This window comes from Bombina bombina, chromosome 3 (genome assembly GCF_027579735.1).
Source record: "Bombina bombina isolate aBomBom1 chromosome 3, aBomBom1.pri, whole genome shotgun sequence".
NCBI classification, from domain to species: Eukaryota; Metazoa; Chordata; class Amphibia; order Anura; family Bombinatoridae; genus Bombina; species Bombina bombina.
The window spans coordinates 633,363,734-633,391,383 of record NC_069501.1 but is presented as its reverse complement, the minus strand read 5'-3'; the positions used below and the strand labels follow the sequence as shown (position 1 = coordinate 633,391,383).

The window sequence follows — 27,650 nt, the reverse complement described above, 5'->3', positions numbered from 1 at the left end:
GATCCATGTCTGGAATGCCCCGCAATTGAGTAATTTGGGCAAAGATTTCCGGATGGAGTTCCCACTCCCCCGGATGAAATGTCTGACGACTCAGAAAATCCGCTTCCCAATTTTCCACTCCTGTGATGTGGATTGCAGACAAGTGGCAGGAGTGAGTCTCCGCCCATTGAATGATTTTGGTCACTTCTTCCATCGCCAGGGAACTCCTTGTTCCCCCCTGATGGTTGATATACGCAACAGTCGTCATGTTGTCTGATTGAAACCGTATGAATTTGGCCTTTGCTAGCTGAGGCCAAGCCTTGAGAGCATTGAATATCGCACTCCGTTCCAGAATATTTATCGGGAGAAGAGATTCTTCCCGAGACCAAAGACCCTGAGCTTTCAGGAGTTCCCAGACCGCGCCCCAGCCCACCAGACTGGCGTCGGTCGTGACAATGACCCACTCTGGTCTGCGGAAGCTCATCCCCTGTGACAGGTTGTCCAGGGTCAGCCACCAACGGAGTGAATCTCTGGTCCTCTGATCTACTTGTATCGTCGGAGACAAGTCTGTATAATCCCCATTCCACTGACTGAGCATGCACAGTTGTAATGGTCTCAGATGAATTCGCGCAAAAGGAACTATGTCCATTGCCGCGACCATCAAACCTATTACTTCCATGCACTGCGCTATGGAAGGAAGAGGAACAGAATGAAGTACTTGACAAGAGCTTAGAAGTTTTGATTTTCTGGCCTCTGTCAGAAAAATCCTCATTTCTAAGGAGTCTATTATTGTTCCCAAGAAGGGAACTCTTGTTGACGGAGATAGAGAACTTTTTTCTACGTTCACTTTCCACCCGTGAGATCTGAGAAAGGCCAGGACAATGTCCGTATGAGCCTTTGCTTGTGGTAGGGACGACGCTTGAATCAGTATGTCGTCCAAGTAAGGTACTACTGCAATGCCCCTTGGTCGTAGCACCGCTAGAAGGGACCCTAGTACCTTTGTGAAAATTCTTGGAGCAGTGGCTAATCCGAATGAAAGTGCCACAAACTGGTAATGCTTGTCCAGAAAGGCGAACCTTAGGAACCGATGATGTTCCTTGTGGATAGGAATATGTAGATACGCATCCTTTAAATCCACCGTGGTCATGAATTGACCTTCCTGGATGGAAGGAAGAATTGTCCGAATGGTTTCCATTTTGAACGATGGAACCTTGAGAAACTTGTTTAGGATCTTGAGATCTAAGATTGGTCTGAATGTTCCCTCTTTTTTGGGAACTATGAACAGATTGGAGTAGAATCCCATCCCTTGTTCTCCTAATGGAACAGGATGAATCACTCCCATTTTTAACAGGTCTTCTACACAATGTAAGAATGCCTGTCTTTTTATGTGGTCTGAAGACAATTGAGACCTGTGGAACCTCCCCCTTGGGGGAAGCTCCTTGAATTCCAGAAGATAACCTTGGGAGACTATTTCTAGCGCCCAAGGATCCAGAACATCTCTTGCCCAAGCCTGAGCGAAGAGAGAAAGTCTGCCCCCCACCAGATCCGGTCCCGGATCGGGGGCCAACATCTCATGCTGTCTTGGTAGCAGTGGCAGGTTTCTTGGCCTGCTTACCTTTGTTCCAGCCTTGCATTGGCCTCCAGGCTGGCTTGGCTTGAGAAGTATTACCCTCTTGCTTAGAGGATGTAGCACTTGGGGCTGGTCCGTTTCTGCGAAAGGGACGAAAATTTGGTTTATTTTTAGCCTTGAAAGACCTATCCTGAGGAAGGGCGTGGCCTTCAAGTCAGGGCCAAACAGCGTTTTCCCCTTGAAAGGTATGTTAAGCAATTTGTTCTTGGAAGACGCATCCGCTGACCAAGATTTTAGCCAAAGCGCTCTGCGCGCCACAATAGCAAACCCTGAATTTTTCGCCGCTAATCTAGCCAAATGCAAAGTGGCGTCTAAAGTAAAAGAGTTAGCCAATTTGAGAGCATGAATTCTGTCCATAATCTCCTCATAAGAAGAATCTTTATTGAGCGACTTTTCTAGTTCATCGAACCAGAAACACGCTGCTGTAGTGACAGGAACCATGCATGAAATTGGTTGTAGAAGGTAACCTTGCTGAACAAACATCTTTTTAAGCAAACCCTCTAATTTTTTATCCATAGGATCTTTGAAAGCACAACTATCTTCTATAGGGATAGTAGTGCGTTTGTTTAGAGTAGAAACCGCCCCCTCGACCTTGGGGACTGTCTGCCATAAGTCCTTTCTGGGGTCGACCATAGGAAACAATTTCTTAAATATAGGGGGAGGGACAAAAGGTATGCCGGGCCTTTCCCATTCTTTGTTTACAATGTCCGCCACCCGCTTGGGTATAGGAAAAGCTTCGGGGGGCCCCGGGAACCTCTAGGAACTTGTCCATCTTACATAATTTCTCTGGAATGACCAAATTCTCACAATCATCCAGAGTAGATAACACCTCCTTAAGCAGAGCGCAGAGATGTTCCAATTTAAATTTGAATGTAATCACATCAGGTTCAGCTTGTTGAGAAATTTTCCCTGAATCTGAAATTTCTCCCTCAGACAAAACCTCCCTGGCCCCCTCAGACTGGTGTAGGGGCACTTCAGAACCAATATCATCAGCGTCCTCATGCTCTTCAGTATTTTCTAAAACAGAGCAGTCGCGCTTTCGCTGATAAGTGGGCATTTTGGCTAAAATGTTTTTGATAGAATTATCCATTACAGCCGTTAATTGTTGCATAGTAAGGAGTATTGGCGCACTAGATGTACTAGGGGCCTCCTGTGTGGGCAAGACTGGCGTAGACGAAGGAGGGGATGATGCAGTACCATGCTTACTCCCCTCACTTGAGGAATCATCTTGGGCATCATTTTCTCTAAATTTTGTGTCACATAAATCACATCTATTTAAATGAGAAGGAACCTTGGCTTCCCCACATACAGAACATAGTCTATCTGATAGTTCAGACATGTTAAACAGGCATAAACTTGATAACAAAGTACAAAAAACGTTTTAAAATAAAACCGTTACTGTCACTTTAAATTTTAAACTGAACACACTTTATTACTGAAAATGTGAAAAAGTATGAAGGAATTGTTCAAAATTCACCAAAATTTGAAAGCTTTAACTCTTAAAATAACGGAACCGGAGCCGTTTTTATATTTAACCCCTATACAGTCCCTGGTATCTGCTTTGCTGAGACCCAACCAAGCCCAAAGGGGAATACGATACCAAATGACGCCTTCAGTAAGCTTTTTCTATGTATCTGAGCTCCTCACACATGCATCTGCATGTCTTGCTTCCCAAAAACAACTGCGCAATAGAGGCGCGAAAATGAGGCTCTGCCTATGATTAGAGAAGGCCCCCAGTGAAAAAGGTGTCCAATACAGTGCCTGCCGGTTATTTTACATAATTCCCAAGAATAAAATAACTCCTCAAAACTATGAAGTATAAAAAATGCTTATATATCAATCGTTTTAGCCCAGAAAAATGTCTACCAGTCTTTAAAGCCCTTGTGAAGCCCTTTATTCTTATTTAATAAAAATGGCTTACCGGATCCCATAGGGAAAATGACAGCTTCCAGCATTACCAAGTCTTGTTAGAAATGTGTCATACCTCAAGCAGCAAAAGTCTGCTCACTGTTTCCCCCAACTGAAGTTAATTCCTCTCAACAGTCCTGTGTGGAAACAGCCATCGATTTTAGTAACGGTTGCTAAAATCATTTTCCTCTTACAAACAGAAATCTTCATCTCTTTTCTGTTTCAGAGTAAATAGTACATACCAGCACTATTTTAAAATAACAAACTCTTGATTGAATAATAAAAACTACATTTAAACACCAAAAAACTCTAAGCCATCTCCGTGGAGATGTTGCCTGTACAACGGCAAAGAGAATGACTGGGGAAGGCGGAGCCTAGGAGGGATCATGTGACCAGCTTTGCTGGGCTCTTTGCCATTTCCTGTTGGGGAAGAGAATATCCCACAAGTAAGGATGACGCCGTGGACCGGACACACCTATGTTGGAGAAAACTAACTTTTTGTTGCTATTGTTACAGAACAAAAGGAATATTTAGATAATAAGATGGCAATACAAGAATAATAAAGCAACCTTCTGGTGCATATATATATATCTTAAACTAGACACATTTATTAGAAACAATGAATACTTTTCTAATCTGACATTGTTCTGAACATAAGCAACTGTGTAATAAGAACATAGGATAATAAATGTCAAGGTTTACTTATTAAGCATTTCATTTAGAAATACACTATTTGTAAATGAACATGCCCTTTATTTAAAATTAAAACAATTCTAGATAATCAAACAGTAGAAGATAGTACATGACTCTTCTAATGTCCCTATAAGATTATAAATCTATTGTTGAAATTATGGCATATTATTTAGAAGAAATATATAAGTGTAATACTAATGTTTTTATTCTAAGCTAGTCTTCTCGTGAAAGATTAGACCCACAGCATGTGCATTCTATAGAAATTAATTTATAAGAGGTGCACTGAACCATGAAGCCAATCATTATTTCCAATGGTTGATGATGTCAAACTCAGAATTAAATCCACGTGGTATCTGGGTGTTTAGTTTCATGATCCAGTACACCTCCTGCCTGGCCAAAATTTCATCCTTATTCCCTCCTCTGGGAGGCAATTTGATGGTTTCAATTCCTCGCCATCTGAAAGATCTGGTGTCCTTGCCGTGTACCTCAATAAAGTGTCGTGAGAGTGCCGAGCATGGTTTATCATATTTGATATAACCAAGATGCTCTCTAATCCTTGTCCGGACTTCCCTACTTGTCATTCCAACGTACTGTTTGGAATGTTCCTCACACTCTATGAGGTACACGACAGACACTGGAGCATTTAATGCATCCCTTTGAAAGAAACTTTTCTCCTGTTGAGCATGAAAAGAAGTCTCTGCTCTCAACAACGGTGTCACATGCCTTACACCTGTGGTCCCCACATTTGTAAGTGCCATTGACTTGTAACCAGGAACTTCTGTTCCTTGTTTCTGAAGGTAAGAGACTCGGGGACAGAAGGTTACCCAAAGACAAATTCTTCGAGTAAACACATCTGAACCCTTTTTCTACTGTTGTTTTTAAGTGTACATCACCTAATAGAATAGGAAAATATTTCCTAATGATGTTACATACAGCAGAATAGTCTGAGGAATATTGGGTAATAAAGGTAAGTGGTCTGTCTTGCTCTTTCACTTTACGCTGTTGGTTGTTTGGGTTTTTTTCTACTGTGGCTACTTTTTTAGCTACACTGTCCAATAGTTTTGAGGGATAACCCCTATTCTTGAGTCTCTGTTTTATGTCTTTGGTTTCTGCATGAAAGTCTTTGTCATTACTGCAAACCCTTCTAGCCCTCAGGAACTGACTTTTTGCGATGCCACTGAATACATGTGGTGGATGTCCACTTTTATGGTGGAGAATTGTGTTTCCTGAGATAGGTTTCCTGTATAATTTGGACTCAATCTTATGTGTCACAGAGTTTCCAATTAGTGTGACATCCAGGAAATTCACCATAAAGTGATGCCACTCATATGTAAACTTTAAACCGTGACTGGCTTCATTTAGAAACCCAAAGAATGATTTAGCCTTTTCTTCACCTGACGACCAGATAAAAATCAGGTCGTCTATGAAGCGACGGTAAAAAACTACCTCTGCTCCGAGGGGGCTATCCCCTCCATAGATGAAAAACCGTTCAAGCCAGCCCATATACAAGTTCGCATAGGAGGGGGCAAACTTGGCCCCCATGGCTGTGCCTTGTTTTTGGAGATAAAAAAAAACCCTCGAAGCAGAAGTAGTTATGCTCTAATAAGTACTGGGTAATTCGTAAGATGCATCTTATGCTTTCTGATGACATATCAGCACTAGACTGTAGAAAAAATTCAATGGCCCTCAGGCCCATGTCATGGGGTATGGTGGAGTATAGAGAAACCACATCAATGGTCAACCAGCTGTAATGTGCATGCCACTCAATACACTCCAGCATACTCAAGACATGTGAGGTGTCACGAATGTAACTAGGCAAAGCCAAAACATATGGCTGCAATACCCCATCCAACCAGTCACACAAGGGTTCTAAAAGGGAACCAATTCCTGATACGAATGGGCGACCCTTTACATTAGACACGCTCTTGTGGACCTTGGGCAGGTGGTAGAAGATGGGGATAATCGGGTGCGTAACATATAAGGAATCCGCTGTGTGTTGGTCAAAGATTCCTTGATCAACCCCATCATCCAACATCTGCCCAAGCTCATATTGGAAACGTTTTGTTGGATTTTGGTCCACAATGGAGTATGTATTGTGGTCATTTAATTGGCGCAATGCCTCATTTACATAATCCACTCGGTTGAGTACCACCACACTGCCTCCCTTGTCTGATTGTCTAATCACAATGTTGGCATTATTTTGTATTGAGAGAATGGCTTCTTTCTCCATTTTGGAAAGATTGTGTGTAACAGGAGCAGTGGATGTACTGAGTTTCTTCAGGTCATCCACTACTCGTGTATGAAATACCTCCAGTGATTTTCCTCTATTGTGTATTGGGTAAAAATTGGAAGCAACTTTCCTCTATAACAGTAGATAAACAGAACACAAAGAATAAACATGTGTAATACAATAGGCAACCTCAAATGTTTAAAAGCCCAATCTAAGGCATTTGCCGTGTACTATACAAGACATTGGTGTTGTACCTAAACTACTGCATGCCAGAACACAAGGCCATCATTAAATGTCAGAAGAGAGGATGACAATAAAGCCAATTAGCCAGAGCTATATATACAGCCACCAATACCCATTGCCAGTCCTGAGAGGTGAAACTGCCACAGTTCTAAGATTGGAGATGCTACTCAATTTTTAGGCGCAGATAAAGATTAAACTATACAACACCTGCTTCAAAATTGTCATTGTAATTTAACCCTCACCTCTACGTCAAAATACTATGTACCATAATACAAGCGCAGGGAGGGCAATCCACTGTCCAAAGGGCTTCGGCAAAACACTCAAGGCACCAGCGTTGCAGACATGGGAGCCAGCTGAGCTCCCAGTCATCACTCACATCAGTGGCCGATTCCTTCACCTCCGGCCTGTGTGATGTGTTGCGGGTCAAACGCTCTCTCTAAATGTAGCCACCAATCAGCAAGAGCTTCTAGGTGCTGAACCAAAAATGGGCCGGCCCTTAAGCTTACATTCCTGCTTTTTCAAATAGATACCCAGAACAAAGAAAATTTGATTGCATGCTATATCAGAATGAGGGAAAAAAAAATGTGTTTCATATCCCTTTAATAGCATAGATTTTCATATAAGCTGCACCAAATATTTTGACCTAAGATGACGCTGCCCAAAAGTTCCCCCCTTAATTTTTTTTTTTTTTTTTTTTAAACTTATTCTGCTTTTTATCTCAGCCCTGTAAACTCAGCCATGTCATAGTGTTTATGATGTATATAGATTACAATTGTTAAGTTATGTTTTATAAGCCTAAATTTTAATAACCATGGCATTTATTCTACTATGAATTCATGCTTCTCTATTTTATGCTCAAGCCTCCTCAATAATAGAAAAAAAAAAAAAAGGTACAATATTTTCTTAAACATGTATTACAGGAACAAACTTTAAAAAAAAAAAAAAAAAAAAAAAAGATTGCAAAAGTGTTTACAAGACAGTTAAACTAGCATCCTTCACTTAACTTACCAGGCAGTATCTTCCATGAATATCCCTTCTCTTTCCAACTGCATGAATAGTTCACCTCCTGTATGGAGCATATATTAAAAAAAAAAAAAAAATTGTATTTACTACTTATTAAAGTGACCTCAAAATCTGAAAAATGTCTATTGTGCACACAAAGGATCACGTTTTCATGCAATGTTAACAGAGTTTACATTGAAATTGAAACAAGAGGCTATGTTAGTTTTATAGTGGTCTGTCTGTTGGATAGAAGCTTACTCGCTGATAAGCAAACCTTCTACAACTATATTGGTGGGCAGCGACACTGCTCAGAAGATAAAGATATATATATAGATATAAAAGAAGAAGGTTGTGAAGTGTCCAATGCTCAAACTTGTACTGCAAGAGGTTGAAAGAAATATAAATTGTTCAGTAAGAGTCGGAATGAAAAAAGATGATATATTTCATTTATTTTAGATATGTAGTGTTAAAGGGACATGAAAGGCTAATTGTTTGTCAGATGCAATGTATAGTTTAAAGTTATTGAAATAAAAAAATATATAATTTAGCAAATATTTGCCATTCCCATGTATTCCTTTCTCAATTTTGCAAGCTCAATGTAAACCCTCCAACGTCATTACAAACATAATTGTCTACATCACCAGAATGTTTCTCCCAGACTCCGTAATCTTGCGCAGCAGCATTATGATCAGATTGCCTGTCAGAGCAGCATATTAATTAAAACCGCTGTTCCAGATGCGCTTGCGCTAAGAATTTATTCTAGGGTTGCACAGATACCAGTATCGGTACCGATACCAAGTACTTGCACCAGTACTTGTGCATATGCTCCGATACTTAAACAGATACCTCCAGATCTTACCTATACGCCATCTTGTGGCGTTTTTTCAAACTCCAAGTTCCCATTTCATTTTAAGCTGAAGTGGGTACTTAACTAAAAAATTTTCACTTCTGCCCTGCCAATAAAAATTGCTGTTATTTGTATTATTGTACAGAGCAGTGCCCCAAAAGCTGCTACTATACAGCTGGAAGCCTACCAGGGAGAGACCACTGTACCTTTTTCAGACAAACCCCTGAAGTACTGGGCAGTTAATAAACAGATTTAATGGCCAAAAAATATCTTTCTGCCCCATGCAGTAGTGTGGAAAGTGAAAGACTGTTCAGTTTAACGTCAAACGTCCTTACTGATAAAAGAAACGCAGACTTATAGCTGACTATACAGAGATGCTTCTGTTCCTTAAAAAGAACTTGCCACTAACTCTTGAAAAATGTATTCTAATTGCTAGATTGCCTGTTCTACTGCTAGCTCTTATCTTGCACAATTCTGCTCAAAACATACTGTACTCTGAGAAACATCCTTAAAGGGACATTATACACTCATTTTTTCTTTGCATAAATGTTTTATAGATGATCTATTTATATAGCCCATAAAGGTTTTTTTTTTTTAAATAAATGTATAGTTTTGCTTATTTTTAAATAACATTGCTCTGATTTTCAGAATCCTAACCAAGCCCCAAAGTTTTATGTGAATACTGTCAGCTACCTTCTCCAGCTTGCTCCCGTGTGTGTAAAGGGTCTTTTCATATGCAAAAGAAGGGGGGGGGGGGGGTGTCTTATTTGCCACTTGCAGTGGGCTTTCCAGCTACCTTTTCAACAGAGCCAAACTGACAGCTTCTAAGTAAGGTTTTAAACAGTTTTATACTGGATTTTTATATCAGTATCTGCATCTTATTCTTTATAGTAGTGCATACTGTCCCTTTAACTTATATAATTGCAGGAAGTGTGTTCATAGGACAATTTAAGTTAATTCCTATGACCACTCATCCTACAATTATAGGACTAGATTTAGGATTTGCTTAAAAAAAAAATAAAAAAAAATTTATATTATATATATATATATATATATATATATATATATATATATATATATATATATATATATATATATATATATATATATATATATATATATATATCTGAAATTTCTCTCTTGACACAGTAAGTCCACGAATCATCATTACTGTTGGGAATACCACTCCTGGCCAGCAGGAGGCGGCAAAGCACCACAGCAAAGCTGCCAAGTATCACCTCCCCACCCACAATCCCCAGTCATTAGACCAAGGGAAAGGAGAGAAAGGAAACAAGGCCGTGGACTCACAGTGTCAAAAATTAAATACATTTATCAGGTAAGCATAAATTTTGTTTTCTTTCCAATGACACGGTGAGTCCACGGATCATTAATTACTGTTGGGAATCAATACCTAAGCTAGAGGACACAGATAAAGGGAGGGACAAGACAGATAACCTAAACAGAAGGCACCACTGCTTGAAGAACCTTTCCAAAAAGAAACCTGAGCTGAGGCAAAAGAAAAAAACACCTTGAAAGACCTGAAAGGTTTGCTACCATCACTCGAAGACAGGTCTGAACCCAGGACCTACTTCTTGCCAGTGGAGGCTCCTCCATATGTGCACTGTCGCACGTGAACCCCCAGGGGGCAGAGGAGAGGGGGGGGGGGAAATGAGCAGAACTTAAGAAAAAAAAAAATGAGAAAAAACATAATTTATGTAAGAACTTACCTGATAAATACATTTCTTTCATATTAGCAAGAGTCCATGAGCTAGTGACGTATGGGATATACATTCCTACCAGGAGGGGCAAAGTTTCCCAAACCTCAAAATGCCTACAAATACACCCCTCACCACACCCACAATTCAGTTTAACGAATAGCCAAGAAGTGGGGTGATAAAAAAGTGCGAAAGCATATAAAATAAGGAATTGGAATAATTGTGCTTTATACAAAATCATAACCACCACAAAAAAAGGGCGGGCCTCATGGACTCTTGCTAATATGAAAGAAATGAATTTATCAGCTAAGTTCTTACATAAATTATGTTTTCTTTCATGTAATTAGCAAGAGTCCATGAGCTAGTGACGTATGGGATAATGACTACCCAAGAAGTGGATCTTTCCACACAAGAGTCACTAGAGAGGGAGGGATAAAATAAAGACAGCCAATTCCTGCTGAAAATAATCCACACCCAAAAATAAAGTTTAACGAAAAACATAAGCAGAAGATTCAAACTGAAACCGCTGCCTGAAGTACTTTTCTACCAAAAACTGCTTCAGAAGAAGAAAATACATCAAAATGGTAGAATTTAGTAAAAGTATGCAAAGAGGACCAAGTCGCTGCTTTGCAGATCTGGTCAACCGAAGCTTCATTCCTAAACGCCCAGGAAGTAGAAACTGACCTAGTAGAATGAGCTGTAATCCTCTGAGGCGGAGTTTTACCGGACTCAACATAGGCAAGATGAATTAAGGATTTCAACCAAGATGCCAAAGAAATGGCAGAAGCTTTCTGGCCTTTTCTAGAACCGGAAAAGATAACAAATAGACTAGAAGTCTTACGAAAAGATTTCGTAGCTTCAACATAATATTTCAAAGCTCTAACAACATCCAAAGAATGCAACGATTTCTCCTTAGAATTCAGAAACTCTTCTGGCAGAAGAGATGGCCAAAAGGAACAAAACTTTCCAAGAAAGTAATTTAATGTCCAATGAATGCATAGGTTCAAACGGAGGAGCTTGAAGAGCTCCCAGAACCAAATTCAAACTCCAAGGAGGAGAAATTGACTTAATGACAGGTTTTAAACTAACCAAAGCTTGTACAAAACAATGAATATCAGGAAGAATAGCAATCTTTCTGTGAAAAAGAACAGAAAGAGCAGAGATTTGTCCTTTCAAAGAACTTGCGGACAAACCCTTATCTAAACCATCCTGAAGGAACTGTAAAATTCTCGGTATTCTAAAAGAATTCCAGGAAAAATGATGAGAAAGACACCAAGAAATATAAGTCTTCCAGACTCTATAATATATCTCTCGAGATACAGATTTACGAGCCTGTAACATAGTATTAATCACAGAGTCAGAGAAACCTCTTTGACCAAGAATCAAGCGTTCAATCTCCATACCTTTAAATTTAAGGATTTCAGATCCTGATGGAAAAAAGGACCTTGTAACAGAAGGTCTGGTCTTAACGGAAGAGTCCACGGTTGGCAAGAGGCCATCCGGACAAGATCCGCATACCAAAACCTGTGAGGCCATGCCGGAGCTACCAGCAGAACAAACGAGCATTCCTTCAGAATCTTGGAGATTACTCTTGGAAGAAGAACTAGAGGCGGAAAGATATAGGCAGGATGATACTTCCAAGGAAGTGATAATGCATCCACTGCCTCCGCCTGAGGATCCCGGGATCTGGACAGATACCTGGGAAGTTTCTTGTTTAGATGGGACGCCATCAGATCTATTTCTGGAAGTTCCCACATTTGAACAATCTGAAGAAATACCTCTGGGTGAAGAGACCATTCGCCCGGATGCAACGTTTGGCGACTGAGATAATCCGCTTCCCAATTGTCTACACCTGGGATATGAACCGCAGAGATTAGACAGGAGCTGGATTCCGCCCAAACCAAAATTCGAGATACTTCTTTCATAGCCAGAGGACTGTGAGTCCCTCCTTGATGATTGATGTATGCCACAGTTGTGACATTGTCTGTCTGAAAACAAATGAACGATTCTCTCTTCAGAAGAGGCCAAAACTGAAGAGCTCTGAAAATTGCACGGAGTTCCAAAATATTGATCGGTAATCTCACCTCCTGAGATTCCCAAACTCCTTGTGCCGTCAGAGATCCCCACACAGCTCCCCAACCTGTGAGACTTGCATCTGTTGAAATTACAGTCCAGGTCGGAAGCACAAAAGAAGCCCCCTGAATTAAACAATGGTGATCTGTCCACCATGTTAGAGAGTGTCGAACAATCGGTTTTAAAGATATTAATTGAGATATCTTCGTGTAATCCTTGCACCATTGCTTCAGCATACAGAGCTGAAGAGGTCGCATGTGAAAACGAGCAAAGGGGATCGCGTCCGATGCAGCAGTCATAAGACCTAGAATTTCCATGCATAAGGCTACCGAAGGGAATGATTGTGACTGAAGGTTTCGACAAGCTGTAATCAACTTTAGACGTCTCTTGTCTGTTAAAGACAGAGTCATGGACACTGAATCCATCTGGAAACCCAGAAAGGTTACCCTTGTCTGAGGAATCAAAGAACTTTTTGGTAAATTGATCCTCCAACCATGATCTTGAAGAAACAACACAAGTCGATTCGTATGAGATTCTGCTAAATGAAAAGACTGAGCAAGTACCAAGATATCGTCCAAATAAGGAAATACCACAATACCCTGTTCTCTGATTACAGACAGCAGGACACCGAGAACTTTTGTAAAAATTCTTGGAGCTGTAGCTAGGCCAAACGGCAGAGCCACAAACTGGTAATGCTTGTCCAGAAACGAGAATCTCAGGAACTGATAATGATCTGGATGAATCGGAATATGCAGACATGCATCCTGTAAATCTATTGTGGACATATAATTCCCTTGCTGAACAAAAGGTAAGATAGTCCTTACAGTTACCATCTTGAATGTTGGTATCCTTACATAACGATTCAATATTTTTAGATCCAGAACTGGTCTGAAAGAATTCTCCTTCTTTGGTACAATGAAGAGATTTGAATAAAACCCCATCCCCTGTTCCGGAACTGGAACTGGCATAATTACTCCAGTCAACTCTAGATCTGAAACACATTTCAGAAATGCTTGAGCTTTTACTGGATTTACTGGGACACGGGAAAGAAAAAATCTCTTTGCAGGAGGTCTCAACTTGAAACCAATTCTGTACCCTTCTGAAACAATGCTCTGAATCCAAAGATTGTGAACAGAATTGATCCAAATTTCCTTGAAAAAACGTAACCTGCCCCCTACCAGCTGAGCTGGAATGAGGGCCGCACCTTCATGTGGACTTAGAAGCAGGCTTTGCCTTTCTAGCTGGTTTGGATTTATTCCAAACTGGAGATGGTCTCCAAACTGAAACTGCTCCTGAGGATGAAGGATCAGGCTTTTGTTCTTTGTTGAAACGAAAGGAACGAAAACGATTATTAGCCCTGTTTTTACCTTTAGAGAACCAAATAATTTGTTACCCTGGAAAGAAATGGAAAGTAAAGTTGATTTAGAAGCCATATCAGCATTCCAAGTTTTAAGCCATAAAGCTCTTCTAGCTAAAATAGCTAGAGACATAAACCTGACATCAACTCTGATAATATCAAAAATGGCATCACAGATAAAATTATTAGCATGTTGAAGAAGAATAATAATATCATGAGAATCACGATGTGTTACTTGTTGCGCTAAAGTTTCCAACCAAAAAGTTGAAGCCGCAGCAACATCAGCCAAAGATATAGCAGGTCTAAGAAGATTACCTGAACACAGATAAGCTTTTCTTAGAAAGGACTCAATTTTCCTATCTAGAGGATCCTTAAACGAAGTACCATCTGACGTAGGAATAGTAGTACGTTTAGCAAGGGTAGAAATAGCCCCATCAACTTTAGGGATCTTGTCCCAAAATTCTAATCTGTCAGACGGCACAGGGTATAATTGCTTAAAACGTTTAGAAGGAGTAAATGAATTACCCAAATTATCCCATTCTTTGGAAATTACTGCAGAAATAGCATCAGGAACAGGAAAAACTTCTGGAATAACTACAGGAGATTTAAAAACCTTATTTAAACGTTTAGATTTAGTATCAAGAGGACCAGAATCCTCTATTTCTAAAGCAATTAGGACTTCTTTAAGTAAAGAACGAATAAATTCCATTTTAAATAAATATGAAGATTTATCAGCATCAACCTCTGAGACAGAATCCTCTGAACCAGAGGAATCGTCAGAATCAGAATGATGATGTTCAGAGGAATCGTCAGAATCAGAATGATGATGTTCAGTTAAAAATTCATCTGTAGGGAGAGAAGTTTTAAAAGATTTTTTACGTTTACTAGAAGGAGAAATAACAGACATAGCCTTCTTTATGGATTCTGAAACAAAATCTCTTATATTATCAGGAACATTCTGCACCTTAGATGTTGAAGGAACTGCAACAGGCAATGGTACTTTACTAAAGGAAATATTATCTGCTTTAACAAGTTTGTCATGACAATCAATACAAACAGCTGGAGGAATAGCTACCAAAAGTTTACAGCAGATACACTTAGCTTTGGTAGATTCAGCACTTGACAGCGATTTTCCTGTAGTATCTTCTGACTCAGATGCAACGTGAGACATCTTGCAATATGTAAGAGAAAAAACAACATATATATAAAGCAAAATTGATCAAATTCCTTAAATGACAGTTTCAGGAATGGGAAAAAATGCCAAAGAACAAGCTTCTAGCAACCAGAAGCAATAAAAAATGAGACTTAAATAATGTGGAGACAAAAGTGACGCCCATATTTTTTCGCGCCAAATAAGACGCCCACATTATTTGGCGCCTAAATGCTTTTTGGCGCCAAAAATGACGCCACATCCGGAACGAGGACATTTTTGGCGCAAAATAACGTCAAAAAAATGACGCAACTTCCGGCGACACGTATGACGCCGGAAACGGAAATAGAATTTTTGCGCCAAAAAAGTCCGCGCCAAGAATGACGCAATAAAATGAAGCATTTTCAGCCCCCGCGAGCCTAACAGCCCACAGGGAAAAAAGTCAAATTTTAAGGTAAGAAAAATGTTAAAATGCATTATCCCAAATATGAAACTGACTGTCTGAAAATAAGGAAAGTTGAACATTCTGAGTCAAGGCAAATAAATGTTTGAATACATATATTTAGAACTTTATAAACAAAGTGCCCAACCATAGCTAGGAGTGTCACAGAAAATAAGACTTACTTACCCCAGGACACTCATCTACATATAGTAGATAGCCAAACCAGTACTGAAACGAGAATCAGCAGAGGTAATGGAATATATAAGAGTATATCGTCGATCTGAAAAGGGAGGTAAGAGATGAATCTCTACGACCGATAACAGAGAACCTATGAAATAGACCCCTTAGAAGGAGATCACTGCATTCAAATAGGCAATACTCTCCTCACATCCCTCTGACATTCACTGCACGCTGAGAGGAAAACCGGGCTCCAACTTGCTGCGGAGCGCATATCAACGTAGAATCTAGCACAAACTTACTTCACCACCTCCATCGGAGGCAAAGTTTGTAAAACTGAATTGTGGGTGTGGTGAGGGGTGTATTTGTAGGCATTTTGAGGTTTGGGAAACTTTGCCCCTCCTGGTAGGAATGTATATCCCATACGTCACTAGCTCATGGACTCTTGCTAATTACATGAAAGAAAAAAAATTATGAAAATTTTTATTTTTATTTATATTATTTTATATTATATTTATAAATGTATTATTTTCCTGTGTGCTGTCTTCTGTGAGACTGTGCAGTGTAACTATCATGACATCATGCATATTAGGCTGAAAGTGGAAAGTGCTGTTTTGCCTATACTTCTATGTATCGCACGTGCGATACATAGAAGTATAAGCAAAAGCACTTTCCACTTTAAAACTGCATTGACTGCAGCGCCACCTACAGGCCAGCCCATAGCCTTCCTGTTCGCACAGCTCTTAGTGTGCGGGAGCCAGCTGTCACGTGACACTCGCACACTAAGAGCTGAGCTTACTATGTGTGTGGGAGGAGAGGAGGCAGGGGCGTAACAGAAGTTCAGCCAATCATATCCCTAATCCCTGGGCCTTCCCAATTCCTAAATCGGCCACGCAGGCGCATGGTTTCTGGCGGGGAATTAACCTACTGACTGAGAGGCGCGCACTGTGAGTGACGACACACCCGGCCACATGGATGACACAGGCTGTTAGACAGATTAGTGTGTGTCAGTGCGCGGGGAGACCAGAACAATGCTGCCACCAGGATCGGGTCCATTCAGTGAGGCTCAGGGGAGGGCCCAGGGCTACTGAGCAGGGCTGAGTGAGGAGAGGCTGCGACTTAGCAGTATGTATCTGAGTGAGTATGTATGTAAAATTCTAGGTAATAATGATGCCTCATTTCCAATGTTCCCTCAAAGCCCTCTCTGTGTATTGCAAGCAGCGCAACTCAGAACTTCTGTAACAGGAGGGATGTGGAATGTGATTTTTTTTAATCATATTTCAACAGTGCTGGACTCCTGGAAAACTAAGCTGCAAGACACCGTGAGAGAGCACTGTTAAAATAAAATAAAAAAATAAATCACTTTTCACATCCCTCCGGTGTAGCACAGCTTGATCTTTTTTCTGTGCTACACTGAGGGGGAATGACCTAAGCTGACTGAGTTGTGTGCGTAAATCACACAGCTCTGTCAGAGTAAGACCGGGAGAAATTAAACACGGAGAGCAGCAGGCAATAAACTTCCAGTGAAAAGATTAAAGTGCTGCCTCCCTCCTCCATACACTAGAAGCAGCCTAGGTGAGTGCTGGAGATCTTCTGTGATTAAAAATGACCCGTAAGTTTCAGTTTGTGACAGCTGAAAGTTAGAGATTTATTAAACACCCATGCAGGGTCATGAAAACAGTGCACACACTACTTATTCTAGCAATACCAGCTTTTTTTTCTATTTTCTAATCCAGCATTCTTTTAAAAAAAAGAAAAAAAGATGCAGAGCATTATTTAACCCCTTGGCTATCAGAGAATTTCAGTATATTCTAATACATTGCACTGCAGCTCTTTTTGACAGCCAGGGGGTTAAATTATGCTCACAATATGGTCTAGGCATGTAAGGAGGGGAGGAGGTTAAGCAGGAGACTGAAGCTTCTCTGTTGTCACAAGCTGACATTTCTTATATAAACTTTGAACAATAATATCTGATTCTGTAGTAGTCTGTGTAATGAAATTGCTGGTTTTAAATGTGGGTCTAGTTAATCAGTATTGTTTAGCTGTGATGTATTTTTACCACATTCCTACCTGATTACTAAAGGTTGTTTCCCTATCAAATTTGAGTGACTTTATTTTCTTTATAGTGATGATGAGACTTAAAAAGGTATTTCTTCATGCCATGTGGTACCTTGCTAGCCAACTTCATATGCTGCAGTAAAAATGTATATATGCTTATAACTAGGGTAATGGATCTCAGCTGTATGTATATGTATGGACTCTGGAGCAGGCTGCAGGCATGGGTGGTGGGCAGAGGGTGCCTGGGTGGCCTATTTTTCTCCTGGGCATGTGTGTATCCCTCTGTAGCCACATTACTTTTTCCATACCAGCCAATGTACAAAAAACAGTGATTGTATGGTGTTATGAATGTTAAATCATTTGATAATTAAACAAATACATTATGTTTGAACAAATAAAAATGAAGCATCACTTTGCACTGTGGATGGTTAACCCACTAAATGCCCCTCAGTGCCTACTGCATACCCTTCCTCCTGTGATTTACTCCCCCATCCCAGACCTCATACTATAAAGATGAGTACACACACACACTAGAAATATGTATGACAAGTTCCCTTTAATTTTGTTTTAAATAAAAGTGGGACTAGTGTGTGTGTGTGTGTATATATATATATATATATATATATATATATATATATATATATATATATATAGCCATCTGAGGGGCGGGGCTTTATTTCAAGGGGTGTGGCTAGGGCGGGGCCAAGTGCACCTCCATCTTCATAATTCACCAGCCGCCACTGCTTCTTGCAAGCCCAGTGAGCTAGCCAATAAAGCATGACATTCAAATCTATAGAATTTAGGAAAATTGTATAAAGATCAAATTGCAGCCTTACAGATCTGAACTACAGAGGCCTCAGTCTTGAAGGCCCACGAATAGACACCACCCTGGTGGAAAGAGCTGAAATTCTCTCAGGAGGCTGTTGTCCAGTAGTCTCATATTCCAAATAAAAACACTTCTAAGCCAGAGAAAGGGAGAGAAGTGTCAGAAATGTTCTGACCCTTACGTTTACTAGAAAAAACAACCAACAATGCAGAAGACTAATTAAGATCCTCGTAGCCTGCAGATAAAATTAAAGAGCCCGCACAACATTGAAGTTGTGCAACAAACGTTGCTCATGAAAAGGATTAAGACAGAGAAGGAACAGCAAATTCCTGATTAAAATTCCTGTCCCTTTACGAAGAAAACGAAACTTGGTACATAGAACTACCTTATCTGCAAGAAATATGAGATAAAAAGAATCACACTGCAAATGTTTAAACACTTGAAAGTGATACAGTATAGCTGTAAAAAGCTGACTAGAAAATATCACCTGAACATCTCTATGTAAAAAACAAAATATAGTTTACCTCAAAAGTTTATCAGTAACCACATCCTATTGTAAAGAACTTCTAAGCAACAAATCAGTAGGTCTGTCCCGGGACAGCCAAAGAATTGAGCTTTGTGCACACTCATCTTATTTCCCTATTCAGTGTAAGGAAGTTTACAATGAAACCTCATGAGTAAAGTGAAATCGCATGAGATCACAGTAAGATAGTTCATGACCTCAGCACTGCTGATGGTGATTGGCTGCTGTTTATTTCTTCATTTTTTTTTTTACCTGTAGCTGAGCAGCAGTTGAGTATAACTTTTTACACAGAACTTACTCTGCTGAGCTGAGGAGATTATGAGGTAAAATATTTTCCTTTTTTACATAGATGCTCAGGTGATATTTTCCTGTCCGCTTTTTACATTTATACTGCATCAGTTTCAAGTGATTTAGCATATGAGTATTATGACCCTTTAACTTAGTATCTATGGAATGCATAGGCTCAAACGGGGCCCGGAGAAAAACCTTAAAATCCAAATTAAGGCTCCAAGGTGGAACAACTGAATCAAACAGACCTGATTCTGACCAGAATCAGACAAGAATTGGACATCCGGCACATCCGCCAGACGCTTTGGAACAGAATAGATAAGACAAATCTGACCTCTAAGGGTACTGACAGATAACCCCTTTTCAAGGCCTCTCTGGAGAAAAAAATAAAATCCTTTGAATCCTAACCTTACTCCAAGAATCTCCCTTAGAAGCAAACCAATAAAGACATTTATGCCATATTTTATAGTAAATCCTTAGAGAGAGACAGGCTTACGAACCTGCATCATGGTCTCAATGAGACTCAAATTCCACGTTTAGTAAAATCAAGTGTTCAATCCTTAAGCAGTCAGCTTCAGAGAAACGAGGCTTGGATGAAGGAAGGGACCCAGAAAATGAAGGTCCCTCCTCAACAGAAGTCTCCACAGAGATAGAGATGACCTATCTACTAGATCCGTATACCAGATACTGCAAAGTCACACAGGAGCTAAAAGAATCACAGATGCTCTCTCCTGCTTGACCAGAGCGATGACTCGTGGAAGGAGAGCAAACGAAGGAAAAAGATAAACCAACCTGAAGTTTCAAGGAACTGCCAGGGCGTCCATCAGACCAGCTTGAGGATCCCTTGACCCTGAGCCATACCTTGGGAGATGGGCATTCTGATGAGACGCCATAAGAGACGCCTATTGGTAACCCCAATGGGTAGTTAACCGGGAAAACACTTTCGATTAGAGCCCCACTCCCCAGGATGGCAAGTTTGTCTGGTCAAAAAACAAACAAAAAAACCCACTTCCAATCGACTACTCCTGGACAGCGGATAACCGAGAGACAAAAATTGAGAGTCCACTGAACAATCCAGACACCTCCAAACAGGCTAAGACACTCCCAGTGCCTTCCTGAAGGTTTAAGAAAATCATTGAGGGAATATTGTCCAACTGGAACCCAGCTAAGGACAACTGACGCCAAGCCATCAGATCATTGTAAAAACACAACTCCAAGATAAAGGAGAGCGGACACTTGCGATCCATAAACCCTGTGCCTAAAAACCAAGACTCAAACTGGATGGATGGTTCCATGTACACATCACCCAGGAATGTTTCTAAAAACCTTAAACAGATACTCCTGAGAACTACTACGGGAGAAAATCATGTGTCGATTGATCTAGATCTCTCTCTGAGAAAGAACCTATGTTGGAAAATGGCAAAAGGATTGAAGCTCAATATCGCAGACCAATTCCTCAATATTAATTCATTCATCGAAAGATGAATAAAATCAACTGCAGTCAGATCCAAACTCCCAACCTGCAGTTGCAAGAATGGTTAAGCTATTTACCGGACCACAAGAGCTCAGAGTTAGCCGGTCAGAAAACTGCAGAGAAGAAAAATAGATATAAATCTACTCCTAATCAAATAAACTATAAGGATCCCCTAAATCACCCTTGAGGATGAAACAAGGGGGAACTTATCCAGATTCATTTCCCATCCATGAGAAAGAAAATTGTACAAGATCTTCAGGAAAGAGAGTCAGCTAAGGAAGGATGACCCAGATTCCTAAATTGCCCAGAAAGGCACCATGTAATACTCCAAGACCTAAAAAGTCTTGCTAGGAATACAAGCCCCAGAAAAATAAGATCCCAAATAGGAGAAAAATACAAATCTCTCAGGTGTACGTTCGAAATGAACAAGCCCTCTTGAACCAAAGGAGAATAGATACTATTTGAGGCGAGAACCTGAAATAAATACCTAGATTCCGTTCCCAGACTGGGATTGGAGCTATCATTCCCAGAGAGGAAGGCCCTGAATCCAGTTCAAGGAAAAAAACCTCTCCACAGGTCTGGATTACAGACACTCTAGACTGCCAGGGAGGAATTGTACTTTAAGAGACAAGACTGATTAATTTGATCTTGTACTATGCGTGTAGTAGAAAAATCTTTCTCCACCTTTAACTCAAAGGAAAACTCTGTCAAATCCTTGAAGGACAATCAGAAGCAATGATTCGGAGGAACATACCAGATTGAACCTGCAAGTGCAGGACTAAAAGGCTTTACCATGAAGCCCCAGGAAGGGTTCTCAGTTGACCAGGTGTCAGATACGATGCCTGTCGGCTAGTACAGCAAGTTAAATGGACATCCAGCAGCTGGATTTGAACCATCTAAAAAACAAGGAATCACTCAAATTGAACAGTAAGCCTTCCAGCTTCTATTCATGGATCCAGAAGGAGCAACTACCCTCCATAGGGATCGAAATTCTCTGATTCAGGAAACAGAGAAAAATAAGGATTACAAAACCTCTATGGTTGACAACAGGGCATTGATGTTGACCAAGTAAAAAACACCTCCTTTAGAGTACACAAGGTGCAAACATACATCCAAAGTAGATAACTTCAGAAGCAAATGAAGGAATTATACTGGCCGATCTGAGCCCTTCACCTAGCTACCGGTGAATCCCTCACCGGACCAGACTCCTTCCACAAAGAATCCGAGGATTTTTAAAAAATATTTCCGATTCTTTAGGATTGACGACAGGCATATCGAAGTCGCTCAAAATAGCCAAAACCTCCTTTAACTATAGATGAAGGTGATCAGGCTTAAATCTGAAGGTTACTACTTCAGCAACAAAAGAAGGAATTATACTGACCGAATCTGAGATTTCACCCTCAGATCCTACTGGCAGATCCTTCTCATCCAATGAGGAAGGTGAGAAATAGGAGACTATACAGAAACCTTACTAATGTTCCTCCAGCGATTTTCTCTAAGAATAGGAAAAACAGAAAATGCCAGAAGTATCCAACAGATACCCGAGTAGCAAATTCTACACGCAAATAACTCCTCCGGGAGATAACGAGGAACCGCAGGGCACTGCAGGTGACGCCATAAAGGCTTAGAACGAAAAGGAGAAACTGCGTCAATGCTCAGACAGAATCATCCTGGGAGACATAGGCTCAGAAGAAATGCGCTCTCTCTCTCAAGAGATCCAGCGAGAGAAACATAATAGTGACTTTGCAAAGCAAAACTGAGATTAAATGCAACTGTCACTTTAAGTAGCACAGATAAATATTGCATACTGAAAATGAGAAAAAAATAATATAGTATCAGGGAGAGGGAGCTATTAAATAATAAATTATAGTCACAATCTCTTTAAAAAAAAAAAAAAAAAGGAGGAGTTTCCAAACATAATACCCAGATGATATTGTATATAAATTAATATATAATAGAATCAGGGAAAGGAGGCTTTTAAATAAAAAAACTAATTAATAAACCCCAAGGTACATTTGGAATCACCCACGGGTGAGGTTACATGTTGATGTAATGTGTTAAGTTATAATTGTATAAAAATAAGAAAGTTGAGGGGGGAAGGGAACGACAGAATTCTGATAACTATCAATCTCTAAGCAGATGTAAGATACAAGAGACTCAAAGCAACACTTTCAAGTTAGATTCTAGTTGAGGATGTCAACATCTGTGGGATGCATTTTGATATGTTATTTGTATATCTATAGACAAATTGTAACTGTTTCTGATCTCCTTTTCTCTTCAATAAAAACAGAATTTATGTTTACCTGATAAATTACTTTCTCCAACGGTGTGTCCGGTCCACGGCGTCATCCTTACTTGTGGGATATTCTCTTCCCCAACAGGAAATGGCAAAGAGCCCAGCAAAGCTGGTCACATGATCCCTCCTAGGCTCCGCCTTCCCCAGTCATTCGACCGACGTAAAGGAGGAATATTTGCATAGGAGAAACCATATGAAACCGTGGTGACTGTAGTTAAAGAAAATAAATTATCAGACCTGATTAAAAAACCAGGGCGGGCCGTGGACCGGACACACCGTTGGAGAAAGTAATTTATCAGGTAAACATAAATTCTGTTTTCTCCAACATAGGTGTGTCCGGTCCACGGCGTCATCCTTACTTGTGGGAACCAATACCAAAGCTTTAGGACACGGATGAAGGGAGGGAGCAAATCAGGTCACCTAGATGGAAGGCACCACGGCTTGCAAAACCTTTCTCCCAAAAATAGCCTCAGAAGAAGCAAAAGTATCAAACTTGTAAAATTTAGTAAAAGTGTGCAGTGAAGACCAAGTCGCTGCCTTACATATCTGATCAACAGAAGCCTCGTTCTTGAAGGCCCATGTGGAAGCCACAGCCCTAGTGGAATGAGCTGTGATTCTTTCAGGAGGCTGCCGTCCGGCAGTCTCATAAGCCAATCTGATGATGCTTTTAATCCAAAAAGAGAGAGAGGTAGAAGTTGCTTTTTGACCTCTCCTTTTACCAGAATAAACAACAAACAAGGAAGATGTTTGTCTAAAATCCTTTGTAGCATCTAAATAGAATTTTAGAGCACGAACAACATCCAAATTGTGCAACAAACGATCCTTCTTTGAAACTGGATTCGGACACAAAGAAGGCACGACTATCTCCTGGTTAATGTTTTTGTTAGAAACAACTTTCGGAAGAAAACCAGGTTTAGTACGTAAAACCACCTTATCTGCATGGAACACCAGATAAGGAGGAGAACACTGCAGAGCAGATAATTCTGAAACTCTTCTAGCAGAAGAAATTGCAACCAAAAACAAAACTTTCCAAGATAATAACTTAATATCAACGGAATGTAAGGGTTCAAACGGAACCCCCTGAAGAACTGAAAGAACTAAATTGAGACTCCAAGGAGGAGTCAAAGGTTTGTAAACAGGGTTGATTCTAACCAGAGCCTGAACAAAGGCTTGAACATCTGGTATAGCTGCCAGCTTTTTGTGAAGTAATACAGACAAGGCAGAAATCTGTCCCTTCAAGGAACTAGCAGATAATCCTTTCTCCAAACCTTCTTGAAGAAAGGATAGACTCTTAGGAATTTTTACCTTGTCCCAAGGGAATCCTTTAGATTCACACCAACAGATATATTTTTTCCATATTTTGTGGTAAATTTTTCTAGTTACAGGCTTTCTGGCCTGAACAAGAGTATCAATGACAGAATCTGAGAACCCTCGCTTTGATAAGATCAAGCGTTCAATCTCCAAGCAGTCAGTTGGAGTGAGACCAGATTCGGATGTTCGAACGGACCTTGAACAAGAAGGTCTCGTCTCAAAGGTAGCTTCCATGGTGGAGCCGATGACATATTCACCAGGTCTGCATACCAAGTCCTGCGTGGCCACGCAGGAGCTATCAAGATCACCGATGCTCTCTCCTGATTGATCCTGGCTACCAGCCTGGGGATGAGAGGAAACGGCGGGAATACATAAGCTAGTTTGAAGGTCCAAGGTGCTACTAGTGCATCCACTAGAGTCGCCTTGGGATCCCTGGATCTGGACCCGTAGCAAGGAACCTTGAAGTTCTGACGAGAGGCCATCAGATCCATGTCTGGAATGCCCCACAATTGAGTAATTTGGGTAAAGATTTCCGGATGGAGTTCCCACTCCCCCGGATGAAATGTCTGACGACTCAGAAAATCCGCTTCCCAATTTTCCACTCCTGGGATGTGGCTTGCAGACAAGTGGCAGGAGTGAGTCTCCGCCCATTGAATGATTTTGGTCACTTCTTCCATCGCCAGGGAACTCCTTGTTCCCCCCTGATGGTTGATGTACGCAACAGTCGTCATGTTGTCTGATTGAAACCGTATGAACTTGGCCTTTGCTAGTTGAGGCCAAGCCTTGAGAGCATTGAGTATCGCTCTCAGTTCCAGAATATTTATCGGAAGAAGAGATTCTTCCCGAGACCAAAGACCCTGAGCTTTCAGGGGTCCCCAGACCGCGCCCCAGGCCACCAGACTGGCGTCGGTCGTGACAATGACCCACTCTGGTCTGCGGAAGCTCATCCCCTGTGACAGGTTGTCCAGGGACAGCCACCAACGGAGTGAATCTCTGGTCCTCTGATTTACTTGTATCGTCGGAGACAAGTCTGTATAGTCCCCATTCCACTGACTGAGCATGCACAGTTGTAATGGTCTTAGATGAATTCGCGCAAAAGGAACTATGTCCATTGCCGCTACCATCAAACCTATTACTTCCATGCACTGCGCTATGGAAGGAAGAGGAACAGAATGAAGTATTTGACAAGAGTTTAGAAGTTTTGATTTTCTGGCCTCTGTCAGAAAAATCCTCATTTCTAAGGAGTCTATTATTGTTCCCAAGAAGGGAACCCTTGTTGACGGAGATAGAGAACTTTTTTCTACGTTCACTTTCCACCCGTGAGATCTGAGAAAGGCCAGGACAATGTCCGTGTGAGCCTTTGCTTGAGGAAGGGACGACGCTTGAATCAGAATGTCGTCCAAGTAAGGTACTACTGCAATGCCCCTTGGTCTTAGCACCGCTAGAAGGGACCCTAGTACCTTTGTGAAAATCCTTGGAGCAGTGGCTAATCCGAACGGAAGTGCCACAAATTGGTAATGCTTGTCCAGGAATGCGAACCTTAGGAACCGATGATGTTCCTTGTGGATAGGAATATGCAGATACGCATCCTTTAAATCCACCGTGGTCATGAATTGACCTTCCTGGATGGAAGGAAGAATTGTTCGAATGGTTTCCATTTTGAACGATGGAACCTTGAGAAACTTGTTTAGGATCTTGAGATCTAAGATTGGTCTGAATGTTCCCTCTTTTTTGGGAACTACGAACAGATTGGAGTAGAACCCCATCCCTTGTTCTCCTAATGGAACAGGATGAATCACTCCCATTTTTAACAGGTCTTCTACACAATGTAAGAATGCCTGTTTTTTTATGTGGTCTGAAGACAATTGAGACCTGTGGAACCTCCCCCTTGGGGGAAGCCCCTTGAATTCCAGAAGATAACCTTGGGAGACTATTTCTAGTGCCCAAGGATCCAGAACATCTCTTGCCCAAGCCTGAGCGAAGAGAGAGAGTCTGCCCCCCACCAGATCCGGTCCCGGATCGGGGGCCAACATCTCATGCTGTCTTGGTAGCAGTGGCAGGTTTCTTGGCCTGCTTTCCTTTGTTCCAGCCTTGCATTGGTCTCCAGGCTGGCTTGGCTTGAGAAGTATTACCCTCTTGCTTGGAGGACGTAGCAATTGGGGCTGGTCCGTTTATGCGAAAGGGACGAAAATTAGGTTTATTTTTGGCCTTGAAAGACCTATCCTGAGGAAGGGCGTGGCCCTTGCCCCCAGTGATATCAGAGATAATCTCTTTCAAGTCAGGGCCAAACAGCGTTTTCCCCTTGAAAGGAATGTTAAGCAATTTGTTCTTGGAAGACGCATCAGCTGACCAAGATTTTAACCAAAGCGCTCTGCGCGCCACAATAGCAAAACCAGAATTTTTCGCCGCTAACCTAGCCAATTGCAAAGTGGCGTCTAGGGTGAAAGAATTAGCCAATTTGAGAGCATGAATTCTGTCCATAATCTCCTCATAAGAAGAAGAATTATTATTGAGCGCCTTTTCTAGCTCATCGAACCAGAAACACGCGGCTGTAGTGACAGGAACAATGCATGAAATTGGTTGTAGAAGGTAACCTTGCTGAACAAACATCTTTTTAAGCAAACCTAATTTTTTATCCATAGGATCTTTGAAAGCACAACTATCTTCTATGGGTATAGTGGTGCGTTTGGTTAGAGTAGAAACCGCCCCCTCGACCTTGGGGACTGTCTGCCATAAGTCCTTTCTGGGGTCGACCATAGGAAACAATTTTTTAAATATGGGGGGAGGGACGAAAGGTATACCGGGCCTTTCCCATTCTTTATTTACAATGTCCGCCACCCGCTTGGGTATAGGAAAAGCATCGGGGGGCCCCGGGACCTCTAGGAACTTGACCATTTTACATAGTTTCTCTGGAATGACCAAATTCTCACAATCATCCAGAGTGGATAACACCTCCTTAAGCAGAGCGCGGAGGTGTTCCAATTTAAATTTAAATGTAATCACATCAGGTTCAGCTTGTTGAGAAATTTTCCCTGAATCTGAAATTTCTCCCTCAGACAAAACCTCCCTGGCCCCCTCAGACTGGTGTAGGGGCCCTTCAGAACCAATATCATCAGCATTTTCTAAAACAGAGCAGTCGCGCTTTCGCTGATAAGTGGGCATTTTGGCTAAAATGTTTTTGATAGAATTATCCATTACAGCCGTTAATTGTTGCATAGTAAGGAGTATTGGCGCGCTAGATGTACTAGGGGCCTCCTGAGTGGGCAAGACTGGTGTAGACGAAGGAGGGGATGATGCAGTACCATGCTTACTCCCCTCACTTGAGGAATCATCTTGGGCATCATTTTCTCTAAATTTTGTGTCACATAAATCACATCTATTTAAATGAGAAGGAACCTTGGCTTCCCCACATTCAGAACACAGTCTAT

General features: G+C 41.1%; 1 protein-coding gene across 1 annotated transcript in view; it reads right to left on the bottom strand.

Moving 5' to 3' along the window:
- The window catches only part of RPS6KB1 (ribosomal protein S6 kinase B1), a gene marked incomplete in the record, with an annotated part of 122,639 nt that overhangs the window by 33,175 nt on the left and 61,814 nt on the right, over positions 1 to 27,650 (bottom strand). Inside the window, 1 exon segment of the mRNA XM_053707338.1 lies at positions 7,692 to 7,749. Coding sequence (XP_053563313.1) covers positions 7,692 to 7,749 — 58 coding nt within the window.